Source organism: Fusarium vanettenii (genome assembly GCF_000151355.1).
Source record: "Fusarium vanettenii 77-13-4 unplaced genomic scaffold NECHAsca_140_unmapped, whole genome shotgun sequence".
Lineage (NCBI taxonomy): Eukaryota > Fungi > Ascomycota > Sordariomycetes > Hypocreales > Nectriaceae > Fusarium > Fusarium vanettenii.
In genome coordinates, this window is record NW_003315750.1 from 1 (window position 1) to 13,439 (window position 13,439).

The 13,439-nt window shown below is 42.5% G+C and overlaps 3 protein-coding genes across 3 annotated transcripts; all 3 read left to right on the forward strand.

Moving 5' to 3' along the window:
* Positions 1-3,062: 3,062 nt before the first annotated feature.
* NECHADRAFT_89391 (uncharacterized protein) lies at positions 3,063-4,039 on the forward strand (the record flags this gene model as incomplete). The annotated part of the gene is made up of 2 exons (XM_003039191.1): positions 3,063-3,294; positions 3,342-4,039. 2 exons carry the CDS (start codon positions 3,063-3,065, stop codon positions 4,037-4,039), a joined length of 930 nt encoding a protein of 309 aa, XP_003039237.1.
* Positions 4,040-9,501: 5,462 nt separating this feature from the next.
* On the forward strand, positions 9,502-11,136 carry NECHADRAFT_56534 (uncharacterized protein; the record flags this gene model as incomplete). The annotated part of the gene is made up of 1 exon (XM_003039192.1): positions 9,502-11,136. The coding sequence occupies one exon, from the start codon at positions 9,502-9,504 to the stop codon at positions 11,134-11,136; it is 1,635 nt and encodes a 544-aa protein (XP_003039238.1).
* Positions 11,137-11,620: 484 nt separating this feature from the next.
* On the forward strand, positions 11,621-13,106 carry NECHADRAFT_105769 (uncharacterized protein; the record flags this gene model as incomplete). Its single annotated transcript, XM_003039193.1, has 3 exons — positions 11,621-12,091; positions 12,141-12,601; positions 12,646-13,106. 3 exons carry the CDS (start codon positions 11,621-11,623, stop codon positions 12,977-12,979), a joined length of 1,266 nt encoding a protein of 421 aa, XP_003039239.1. The 3' UTR covers positions 12,980-13,106.
* Positions 13,107-13,439: the final 333 nt, after the last annotated feature.

The window sequence follows — 13,439 nt, forward strand, 5'->3', positions numbered from 1 at the left end:
TATTATAATAAAATAATAAAATAAAAAACTTAATTATAAATATATTAGACCCTTTAAGATCTTTAAGAGAATTAGAAAAAATAACTATAAATTAGACTTACCCCCTAAGGTTAAGTTCTATCTAATTTTTTATATTTCCCTACTTAAAATAATTAAAGATATTATTTATATTAAATATTATAATAAACCCTAAGAAGTTAATAAACTAAAAAATATATAGCTAAAAGAATTATTAAAATAAGAAGAAATAATAATAAAATAGAATATTTAATTAAATAAAAAGATTACCTTAAATCTAAGAATACTTAAGAACCCTTAAAATACCTTATAAATTTATAATACCTCCTAAAGAACTTCTATTAATAATTAAAAAAATACTTAAAGTATTAAGGAAATTAAAATTTAAAAAATCTATATAGATTATAATATAAATATCCTTAATTAATATAGATTTTTATTAATTAACCTATTTTAATTCTTTAAGAATATTAATCCCCTTCTTTATTAATTTAACCCTATAAGATATTAATAAATACTTTTACCTCTAATATAACTCTAATTAAGATAATAATTTATTTAACTTATATTAAATATATTTAAGATTCTTATAATAAGAATTTAATAAAGCCTTAATAATAGCCTCTTAATTATCTAACCTTTTCGCCTTATTAATAATTTAACTTACTATAAAGTATATTAGCTAAAAAATAAAAAGACTATATAACTAAATAAAGAGCTTATATAATAATAATAAAATACCTATAATATTATAAGGATATCCTAAGTTAATATAAAGATTATACTTAAGATAACCCTCTAATATCTTATATAAAATACCCCTCTTTTTATAGTAATTATAAAATATAACTTTATAATTAAATTAATTAATTCTAATAGTAATTAAATAATATATAATTATATCGCGGTTTAGATTAATAGATTTTCTTTTATTAATATAGCTTAATATTATATTAATATAAGAATATTTTATAGGAAGAAGTTAGGATTAATTAATTAAAAGAACCTTAGCCTAAGAAAATAATCTTAAGGGTAAGAATTAATAAAAGAAGAGAAATTATATTATAGCCTAATATATCCCTTATTATATATTATTTTTATTCCCTATATTTTCCCTTCTTAATATACTAACTATAAGAGACCTTATTTCTATAAATACGAGGCCCCTTATATATATATAATAATTATTATGCCTTAGATAAATACTTAGCCCTTAAGCTATTAATAGACTTTATTACCTTTAAGACTTTCTTAACCTATTATTAAGATATAACCGCCTTATTATATAGTAACGCCGAGACTCTCTATTAATAATAAACCTAATATGCCTAGTTTATTCCCTTAGAAAACTCTAGATATTATACTTAAAGTAAGCTTATAAAAGAGAGGCATAAGGTAATCTAAAAAGTTATATATTAAAAATATATAATAAATTAAAGAACAAAAAAAAAAAAGGAAGCCTAAGGTAAGAAGGTATTTTATCTATAAGCCTTAAATATAAATTATAATTAATAAAAAAGTAAATTATTTATTATTTGCGATTTATAATTAATTAAAGAAAGAAAAGGCCTTTATTTATTTAAATAAATACTTCCCTTTTTATTTTATAACTTCAAAGCTATTTATAATTAATTAAAGAGGAAAAAGACTTTTATCTAGCTAAATAAATACTTTCTCTTTTAGCTATAACTTTAAATAATATAATAATATATATTAGGCGAAAATGCCTTATAAATAAGGAAATTTATAAAGGAAATTACTTAAAGGATATTAAATATAATATAAGGGACTTTAATTATTATTTAGAGTATTAAAAGCTTTTTACTTTAGGGGGGTATATTAAATTAAAGCTATTATATATATATAAGTATATATAGAGGGTTCTATATTATATCTTAGTAAAATAAATTGCGAAATTAATTAAGATAAGGTCACGTAATATAGCACCCTCTAAAATAGGAATAGCATAAGGCATTAGCCTAAGAGAGGGGCAAAAATCATATAGATAGGCTTAATTAATTAATTCACTTAATATAGGTTTAATAACTTTAATCATACCCTTTATAATATCCCTTCCCCTTTAGGCGCTATTCGCCCTACGAGACTATTATATTTAAAGATAATATATGCGCTAACTAATAGGTTTAGTAATTCGCCGAGATATTATATTTAAGCTCTAACTAAGCCTATACTCCTTAGTTACTACTTAAACCTTTATATCTTTACGACTAAAACCTTTCTCCTTAATAGCTTAAGTTACTCCTATAACTTAAGAACTTAAAAACCTTAATTCCCTCCCCCTAACTTCCTTACTTTATATATATCTTCTTAGCGGCTTCAATATTATAATTAGCTCTAATAGGCTATTAATTTAGCTTATATTTATTATTATCGCCTTAATAAAATAGCGCTTTATAGACTTTATAAATCCTTTAAGCTTTAATAGTTTTATATATTATATATAATAATAATAATAATAATATTAAGGTTATATTATTAATTAATTATAATTCTTAGTATTATATTTAAAGACTTAATATTAAGAGATTATAACTTAAAAAAAAAAAAATTATTTTTTATTTTTTATATAGAGACTAAAATAATTAAAATATTTATAAAAAGCTAGAATTTTTATAATAATGTAATTAGGTATAACTCTTTTATTATTATAAAAGTTTAATTAAGCTATTATATTAATATTAGGTTATAATATTATAATATATTTAAGATCTATTTTTTATTATAGTTATAGCCTAGCCCTTAATGGGTTAACTAAGCCCAAAGATCGCCCTATGAGACCCTCTCGCCTTACCTTTCCGACCTGTTGACTGGTTTGACCAGATTGTAAACCTCGAGACGACCCTCATGTCTATATCGCGGGTCATCTTGTTCGGCGAGGTGTCTGAGGAGGACCCAGGGTGGAGATGCCTGCCCGGTCTTCGTCCCTTGGAGGGACCTTTACACTTGGCAGATAGCAACAATGCCACCACGCTGATCTGGTCTTCTGGCTCTCCTTTTACTCTCGATACAAACCGTGCGACACCATGTCCAACGGCAGTTTCGTCCCTGAAGACTTCTTCTTGGAAGACCTGGAAAAGGTCCTCACAACGATCCTCTCAGATCTGGTTGATATTGCCAACAATGGACCCCTTTCTTTCCGCTTCACCAAGGACGATAGCACACAGTTTCGGTGGTCCACCTCAAAAGGAAAATTTCTTTCTCCTCACCACACCCTCCCAACCTTGACCGCGAGTTTGTTTCCTCTCTCTTTAGAGAGTGAGTCACGCATGAACTTGCAGGGCCTGTATACTGACCGATACAAGGGGCCTCATCCTCTGCACACTCGGCCTCTCTATCCACGATATGCCCGAGCATAAGAACGCCGACGCCCAACGATATTCTGAGGTCCAAGCGATGGTCTGAGGAACAGGAGACCAATAGGACAGCCCACCAAATTATCAACATATGCCATGACTCTCTCACTCGCGCTCACCGAGGCCAAGATGACGATGCCACCTTGCACCAAGCCTACGACCTCACATACTACAAGGAGGCCCTTGACCAAGTTTGCGAGCTGCTCCAAGACGCCAATGCTTGCGTCGAGCAGGTTGTCGAAGCTACTTCGCTCGAGACGACTGAGTGGAGGCACATTAGGGATGCCGTTGCCCGAGTCCGAGATGCATTCCCATTTCTGCAAGAAATCGCTCTTGTCCGCCTTCAAAACATGAGACGTAGAGTGGAGCGAGGTGTCATACTCCTCTCAGCAGCGGAGGACCAACAGGCCAAGCTCAAGCGAGAGATTGACCAAACAATTGCCGACGGATGGATGCTTGACAATTTCTACCTCCACTTCCCATCACTCGAAGACCTCAGAGAGCAGTGTGGATCTACTCTTTCATGGCTTTCGGAAGAACACAAGACCATCAGGGACGTCATCATCGCGCAAACCCTGGAGTTCTACATGCTCCGTAAGATAGACAGGCATTGTGAAGGGAGCGCTTGGGGGCAGGATATCATCTGATCGAGGTGGGGATTGCAGGATCAGAGGACGGATCCTGCAGGCAGGGAAACCTTTTGCTGGACAGGCCACTCGACGCCAAGGTGCAGATTGTGCGGTGATGCTTGCCGCAGGCATGGGTAACTGCCTGTCTTTATCCCCCATTGCCATCGCTTGTTGGTTTTGTTGGGGCTTCAAAAGCTCAACTAAACAGTGGTTGAGTCTTTGACTGTCCTCTGCCATATTTGAAGCCCCCGCAAAAGCAGGTAAATGACGAGAAGTAGGATGAATCACAAATGGATCTGCAATTCCAAGACACAGAACAGGGGAAAGAGCGCTCAGAACCAATGATGGAAAGGTGGAAGACAAACAAAGGATGCGGATGCGACTCATGGGTGGAGTTGTGGTTGGTCACGTGACGGCCAGAGGCAAACATCGGTAGGTAGTAATTACCCCGAGCATCAGCCGGTGCCAATTCACAATTAATTATGAAAACAAGTGCATTTCGCGGGAGTTCAGTTGTAGCAATTCCAATAAACCTTACAGCTGGCCCATCACAAGTTGTGTCCGTGCGAGTCAGGGATCATAGTGGCGGGGGGTTCTACCGCTTCAGTGAGATCGATCTTACCCAAAGACATGGGGGCCGAGGAAATCGTATGCCCGACTTGTTTCCATCGTAAATGCCCTCACGTGATACCCCAGATGTTTCCCCATTTCAGGAAGATTGAAATGACTTCGTTCCGGAGAGCCATTGCTCAAATTCGAAGAGGAGAGCCTACTCTCATGATCCTTCAACCGTGCGAGCTACCCATTGAGTCCATCGTCATTCTATCATGGCACACACGAGTGGCCTGAAATATCCAGCTTGGCCTACGTTAGACATGCAAAAAGACTCTGATCCTCCTCGTTTGCTGATTATTAGAAGGCCACCTACAGGTTTTATCAGGTGAGCGCGTAGGATAGTGTGCACAGGAACCAAACTCCTATTCTACATCATGCACTCCACAGCCCCCGCCATGCAATGCACCACACGTGGCTGCTCGTCATGCCTTTATTTGTGAGATTTATTTTATCCAGAATAGCCTATTAATCAACTATAAAGTCATACTGGCTATGTAGATGAGCCCTTGAATCAGTCTCGTCACACAAGTCAAATGTCACCTTCTGACACCAGGAAATACCATCAACTTTGCCCTCTCAGTAACAACTAAACATTTCATGTACAAGAATTCAACCCCAAAAGAAGGATCAAAGATGGTAAAAGCCCCATCTTCACACACACTCGCCACTCGTGTTTATCGTCTTCACCACGTTCTCAACATCGCTGCAGTGCCCAGTGATTCGGAAGGGATGTGGAATATCGCGCTCATAGCGCTGGACGATAGGCAACCGTATTAGCATTACAAGACATCAATGTTATCTAGTGCCTTAAGAAATAAAAATTTATTCCCACTTTGGACTCTTTATTATTAATCATCCTTTTTATTATGCCACATTTTTATTATCTCCTATTTTTATTATTAATATTTTTATTATTATAAATAAATAGCCTAGACTTTTATAAATATTAAGGCATGTTAGGAAAGGTATATATCTAGGGCTTTTATTCTACTAATTCTCTAGTTAGTTAATCCTATGTTTTTTTCATCACGGCGATATTTTATTATCCTATTAACTTTTTATTATTACTTTAGCTATTTATTTTAGTAAAACTCTAATATATAATATCTTTAATAAAGCTACTTAAGCCTAAAAATGCTATATTTTTGCAATTCTAAGAGCATTTTTAATATTTTTATTATATTATATTTCATTATCTATTATCACTTTAACTTTTTATCATATGAGTCTTCTGGCAAATCTTGAAAATAGCGCCTTCAGTAAAGCTTTCAAAACTTGGATGTACTCGAATCCTGTAGTTCTAAGAGCATTGTCAATGTTTTCATCATGCCGCTTTTCATCATCACGTGATATCACCAACACCCCTCCCCAACCATCAGCGATGAATTCCTCGACAAACATCGATTGGCCAAATTGATGCTGATGATACGAATCACCTGAGTATAACTACTGTTTCAGGGAGATATCTTAAAAGGATCCCCTACCTTCAGCCTCAGAAGTCGCTACAGATGGTTCATTGGCTTCAGACGGGAAGTGGTATAAGTAAGCCAGGAAACTCACTCTCAGGCTACACGAGACAGTTTATTAGTCCTTACATATAACTTAAATCTCACTTATATTGTTCATCAGGTCCGTAAGCAACTCTTAGTCCTACAAATTCAGGGGTACCAATTGATACCCTGCGGTGCCAGGGAGAGCTATAGGAACAGCTTAGTTAGTGATGACTTCTCTGAAGTCTAGCTAATAGATGCAAAAGAGAGCTCAAACTCACCTCTGTTATTGATATTCATCATTCTCTAGCGTTAAGTAAGATGCCCCCCTCGTTGCCCCGGGACTTCAAGTCATCGTCAATACCCTCAACAATGCGAGTCAACTTGTCGACCCTGCTGGCAAGAGTTCCAGTGCCTTCAAGAGGATCAGCTGCGGTTCGTCTGGGTTTCACGTGATGTGACTTAGGGCTTCAGCCACCGGTTTATTTAGCAGCGCACACTTACGATAAACATGTAGGGTAGGGACGTAGTTCAGAGTCTTTGACCACCCAAATGTGAGTTATCTTATGAGATTATCGATGAAGTTTGCCCAATCTACTTGATTGACTTTGATGAGCTTAATAGCGGAGATTGAGAGCTCATACTCATAGTTAATCCGAGAATTGGCTCACTTACATTCACAATTCATGACGACATGCCATGTGTTTGTAAACAGGAAATGAACCTAGCCAACCACGCGATGAATTAGTCCTTTCATTCTTCTTAGCACAGATGAAAACGATTTACTTCGCTACATATATATAAATTCTCGTGCCATACATTCACCGTCCTCTCGATCAAGAACCCTCTTCCTGCCTGACGTTAACCTTCAATGTTTGGTGGTGGTGAAATCTGGCGTCACACACTTCCTGGATTCTACTAATAGCGTCAATTCTTCCGCATTTCTCCCACATTTCTCTGCCTCCAGTTCCAGGCTCTATGGATGTCATCAGACTAACTCTACATCGAGGCATCAGGGGAACCGAAGCCGAGTCCATCCTGATGATCCAACTGGGACTCAGTCATGGCTCAGTTGCCGGGGAGACTAACGAACTGGGGGACACATGAAAGAATCAAGACACAATGACCTCGGCCCTGGCTGGGTTTGCAACACGAGGCCACAGTAACTACGTGGCGCTGCCATAGGCCAAGAGCCAGGGTAGTCTTAATAAATGCAGCTCTTCTCCCTAGGCCTTGTCAAATTGGAACGCACATCCTGATAAATAAATAGATAGTTATCTTTCCTACCAATGCCAGAAGCAGTAGCAGTGGTTGCCTCCATCGCCCCTTCGGCTTCAATTACCGTTGCTCAATCTCCCGACTAAGGTGGAGTTTTAGGAGAGATGCCCAAAGTATGAGTCACCCGATACTAGTAGAGGCTTCGGAGCAATAGCAAAAGCCACAGATAGCGTCGAGTCAAGCATCGATCAGACTCGAGAACTGAGAACTTCCGATCCACTGCCCGAATTTGCAGACCGTGAGTGTCTGGGACGGCACGGGACGACTCACAAAGGCCAGGACCCATCAGAATCTCTGAGCTCGTGCCGCTGTATCAGACGTTGAGGGAGAGGTAACCAGTGCCCAGGATGATCACAATATCTGTGGAGCCAATAGCTATCTTCTTAGACGTATGCGCAGACATGACCGCCTCAGGTGCGCCAACTGGACTCAGCTCTTTTCCCAACTCTAGAGGCTCGCCATCGCGGGGGTTGAGTCATCTCGAAGGAGACTGTCAAATTGGCGGAGGTGAGCGGCGTGCTTCACAATGCCATCGACGATGATATCCTTGACACCCCTTTGCTGGAGGTGCATGCTAATGTTTTTTTCGCTCTTCTATTTCTTGTCTCTGCCTTGCTTGTTCATGCCTTGTTTGTCTCAGCATTTCTTTGCTCTGTATGGTACTTTCATCGCGTGTTTACAACCTTGACTTGGGCGTAACTGTCTAAAAGATCGATGAGTTACTCACGGGCCCGTAATGCTGGATTGTTAGGCTCCATAATCAAGCCATTCTGAACTCTACCAGGACCATGGCCGTGGATGTCAGAAGGGGATAGGTTAGTCTTGGAACTAACTATCAATTCCGCCTGGCTTTATTCACAACCTCAAAGCTCGGGGTCGCTTCCAGTTGAACCTACTCATGATGGAGCCGAGACATCCGCTCATCCCGGAGTACAGCATGTCCAGTCTAGGACGCAGATCACTGATCGGTAACGTAGGATGTGAAAGCTCTGAGTGTAGTTGTTCCAGGCCGAATTACACGGAGCTCTCCACTCGTTGCCAGCGCATTACCGAGTTGACCACTTTTACAGCGCTTTCGGGGTCTTGAAGAAGAGAAATGCATTTTCCATCACAGCTTCCCCTGCCCCTAATCACACACGCAACGCATAGGCTGCAAGGGGTTCGGCATAGTTTGGGATGACTCGGTCGGCCGGACCATGATGACACGATCGCCTGCAATGGAGAACACACTCGAATTACCGATAGGCTCCCTTCGGCTTGGAAAATGATTGGCCTGACGCAGGGATAATCAGGGGCCGCATAGAGAGAAGAGAGAGGGGGCTGTTTGTGAGAGCCGTAGTAGGTTGAGGGTGAGAAAGAACAAGTGAGATGATGAGTCTTTACAGCAGGAATGAGCTTTTCGAAGAAGAAATAGCTGGACTAGATAGAGGCCCTAATACCTAAGTAGGAGGTTACGATCATGGTTAACTGTATTTAAACGATATGGTGATGGCGTTTTGATGCTTTTGATATCGATAGATACCTGAGGGAAAGTGATGAATCTTCCTTGAGGCTGGCGAGGTATTTAAGACTTGTCCGTCTAGTAGGCTGATTGGATTGATTGTAGATACTTGTGATGATCATCATTGGAGCATGCATACTGAGTTTATGTCGATGAAAGAACGAGGCTCAAGCGCGACATCCTTTGCCCTTAAGCGATGGACGATATGGTTTTCCACTCTTTGGATCAGCCGGGGTCTCGGGTAAATATCACTGTAAGAGTCACCGAAAATCAACTGTCTCGCTGTAAGCGCCAGAATCACCCCGGCAAGGTAAGCTTGCAGGCTGGCATCTAGCCAATGGCATTATTATCCACTCCCATAGCCAGCAGCACATAAATGGGTTAGGTTGTAGCTATGTCTCTGTAAGCCAATTCCGGGGAGGGCATTCTCCTTCACCACGTGACACCTCGTGTCCTCATCTGCATTCTTTCCGAATCGCCATTTCACGCTTGTGGCCCACCATTTTCACCTCTCACCCCCACGACTCACAGCTAAGGCTGATCCAAAACCAACTCTCCAACGTCTTATCCGCAGAGCTGTCTACAAGACACCAGAAATGGGGAAAAGACTGCGTGCTTGCGAAGCTTGCCATAACCTCAAGGCTAAATGCGAGCCCTCGATCAACGATCCCAGCGTCTGTGAACGATGCACACGGTCTAATCTCATTTGTGTCCCTGCGGCTAGACGATGGCAAAGAGATCGGATCGCGGAGCTGGAGGAGCAAGTTAAGAACCTACAGGAGAGACTGGAGACAGCCGAGTCTTCAGCATACAGACATGGAACCTCGACAGTGACGACGCCTGTACCATCTGGGAGCACTTGTCTCGCATTCGTAGATGCACATCTTGATCACGAATCTCAGATAAGATCTCTTGAGGCGTGCTCAATCGCTGTTCGATCATTTTGGCCCATCATTCCCACGCTCAGCGGTAGTTCGACAAGATCTTGGCTGGAGTCTTTGAGAACAGAAACGCCTATTAAGCTCGCCGCGATGTTTGCTTTCACATTATCGCCCACCAGCACCACTATCGATTCCCAATCTCAAGATGAATTGCGAACTAGACTGCTTGAAATCCTCGGTTTAGTTGCAGTCGGTCTCGAGAAGCCCTCACACGATTTGATCCAGGCTGCGCTGGTAGCTGGCTTATGGACAAAGCCTTCTCTGGATGGCAAACACGCGAATAGCACCCAGCTTGTTACATTAGCACAAGATCTCGCTTTGGATTTTGGCTTGGGGCGCCCATCCATACGGAGCTCTCCAGCAGCATGGTTCTTCCGTCTTCAGGGTGATCCAACACTAGAGATGCAGCAGACTTGGCTAGCCTCCTGGATGGCTTCGACAATGACAGCCATCGGGCTCAGAAGAGTACATGCCTTAGACTGGGGCTTGTCTCACCAAGATGCACTACACGCATTGGAAGAGGATCATTTGGACCCTTTGTTCTTAGAGATTCTCTACACTGTCAGGCTTCATGCCGAAGTTGCTAATGCCCTGGAACTCTGCCATCTCCATTCGTTCCATGGTATAGAGTCGGACATTGTGAGGGCTACTCAAGCTGATGCTCGTGGCAGACTGGACCAGCTGGGCAGCAGGCGACTCGCAAAGCACCCACAGCTTCGCTTTTTGCGCACGCTTGTGATCATTTACGTCAACGAGCCAGTACTACATACTGAAACCAACAAGATGCTCTTTGGAGCGCCGTATCTTGCCGAGAGAATCGACGTTGACGAGTTTGCCCGCCCCCCAGAAGTCACCAGGGCAGCCGAGGTAGCACTGCGGTCACTTGTGGAGGCATGCCACATTGTTATCGAGCTGGTTCTGAATATGGAACCTGGATTCATCCTTGATCAGCCATCCCTATGGTTTGGACCGGCAGTGAGCTACGCCCTTTCCGTTCTCGTCAAGACATTCGTTGCAGTGACAGCGCCAGGCAACACGTACGGACAGGTACTATCTCGGGACACGATTCGCATCAGAGAGGCAGTGACCAATCTCATGGTTGTCAACTCGTCTCTCCTGAAGCTCGATCCCTACATGGGTAACTGGAACACGAGGATCATAGGATCTGTCGAATGGCTTGGAACCTGGCTGGACGATTACGAGGCCGTTATAGAGAGGTATGAGGCAAATCTACAAAGGGAAGTCGCCGAGAGTGCGATTGGAAGTCTAAGCCACAATAGACATTTGTAACCTCCTCGCATGCGCTCCCAATTGAAGGGCTCGATAGTGTTACATCTGTGGCATCTCTGGCCCCGCCTGAGGGATAACCCTAGCTCTGAGTTCTCTATGACGTAGACGACTCCAAGATTTATGCATCGATGCCAATTCGTTAGTGGCTTCTGCTGGGCTGTGCTACAATTAGGCTTATTACCCCCGGTTGGTTTTATGGGGACGGCCAATTTTCGCCGGCAGCTGTTTTACGGGGATGGACTCACTCTGCGTTTAGTGAGTTGATGAGAACATCTGCTTACGAGGACGAGGAATGGATGACGCCTTGACTTGGAAGTGTCTCTTGGCGTTTCATGATGGATGAAGTGAGCGTCGTGGCATTCTTTGATGAAGTATATATAGCCAGCAATGAACCTCTATCAGGACCATCTCGCCATCCTGAGCTACCCAGCTGAATAGCATCAACAGCCTCATCAACTCTAGCAACGCAAATATCCCCCCTAACATGCATCTCCTCGCTCTCGCTTCACTGGCCATGGCCGTTGTCGCTAAGTCTGACCTGGCTGCCCTGATTTCCTCACAGGACGACCTCTCAACCCTGGCGTCTCTCCTAGCGTTGGTTCCAGACATCGCCGAGGCCCTTGCTTCTGCCAGCAACATTACCATCTTTGCACCCACCAACAAAGCTTTTAACTCTGTCCCCAGAGACATTCCCGAGGGTGAAGCCATCGAGTTTAAAAACGACAGCGTCGCCATTGGCGCTTTGCTGTCTAACCACGTCTTCCAAGGATACTATCCTGCCGAAGCCGTCACCAACAAGCCCATGTTTGTGCAGACGCTGCTCGACGCCACTTTTGTCAATCAACGTCAGCCTTTCGGTAACTTTACGGGTGGCCAATACAATGGCATCGTCAAAGACGGCGGCGACATCGTTGTCATCTCAGGCGAGGAAACCCTTTCCTACGTGACCGAAGCAGTGGGCTTTGTTTGAACATCTGGCTGCGATGTATACTGATCATATGAAGGACATTAAACTCGGCGATACTGTCATCATACATAAGATCGACAAGCCCCTGAGTTTTGGCGCCCCTCTCCAGCTCTTCACTCGTCGTGACGGCCTCCTCAAGTTCAACGCCGCTCTCACCGCTGCCGACCTCCCATATAACTTTGGGAACATCGGATATGACTCAGCCGACAAGTTGAACATATCTGATTTTACAGTCTTTGTGTCCAACGATGCTGCTTTTGAGTCGATTGGCTCTGTGCTAGAGGGTGCCGATCTGGAGACCTTGAAGGAGGTCTTGACCTACCACATCATCGACGACGTTGTTTTCTCGACGGAACTGGCCAACGTGACCTTGCCAAGTCTTCAGGGCGCCAACTTGACATTTACAGTGGCCGAGGATGGGACCGCATGGGTAAATGGCGCAAGGATTGTCTTTACTAATGTCCTACTGTTCAACGGTGTCGCCCATGTTATTGATGGGTAAGTCATCTCACCGTTCTACGGACAACAGCTGATGATGTTAGTGTCCTCAACCCCGGAGACGCCTCTTTTGACAGGGCGGCCGTCGAACCAGCTGCTGATCCCACCGATCGTCTCGCCTTCCCGGATGCCTCACCTGCATCCGTTTTTCCTTTCTCAACTGTGAGCTACGATACGGATGACGTATCCTACACGACTCCTGAATTGCTGCGAACCCTGTCTGCAGTGGATGCCAATGCCGCTGTGACAGTTACAACCACAGAAGAGATCTCGACGCCAACTGGAATAGCCACAACTGTGCCTACTGCTGGGGGTTCTAAGCTTCTAGCTGGAGGAGCAAGCTTGATGGTCCTATTTGTGTCTATTCTCATCATCTAACAGGCTTGAGGTGCATCATAACGCAGGAGACAACAATAGTTTGACTTCGTCTTATGAGGGTAGGGTTTGGGTTGCCTGATGCAATAGGACATATTGAATGCGGGGTTGTCTTCCCGACATAGCTCTCATGTCACATACTAGCCATAACGCTGCCTCAGCTCTCCCCTACGCGAATAACAGCTATTCTGCTCTGTGTCTTTGTACCCCACTTCATGGCGGCTGGTGTCTTGAAGGTTTCTATCCATGGTTCACTTATCCAACCAAATGCTAGGTTTCAACTATAAACAAATAACACAATATGAACACAATATAGCGTCATGTCCCAGTTCTGACGCAATAGCCTCTTTTGCTGGCAATACCGAAACCTTTCGTTATGTTGATCTCGACTGCAGCATACGCCAAACACTGAATGCGCAGGTGAGACGACTTCTTCATGAAGGCCAGCTGCTGAAGAGACTGG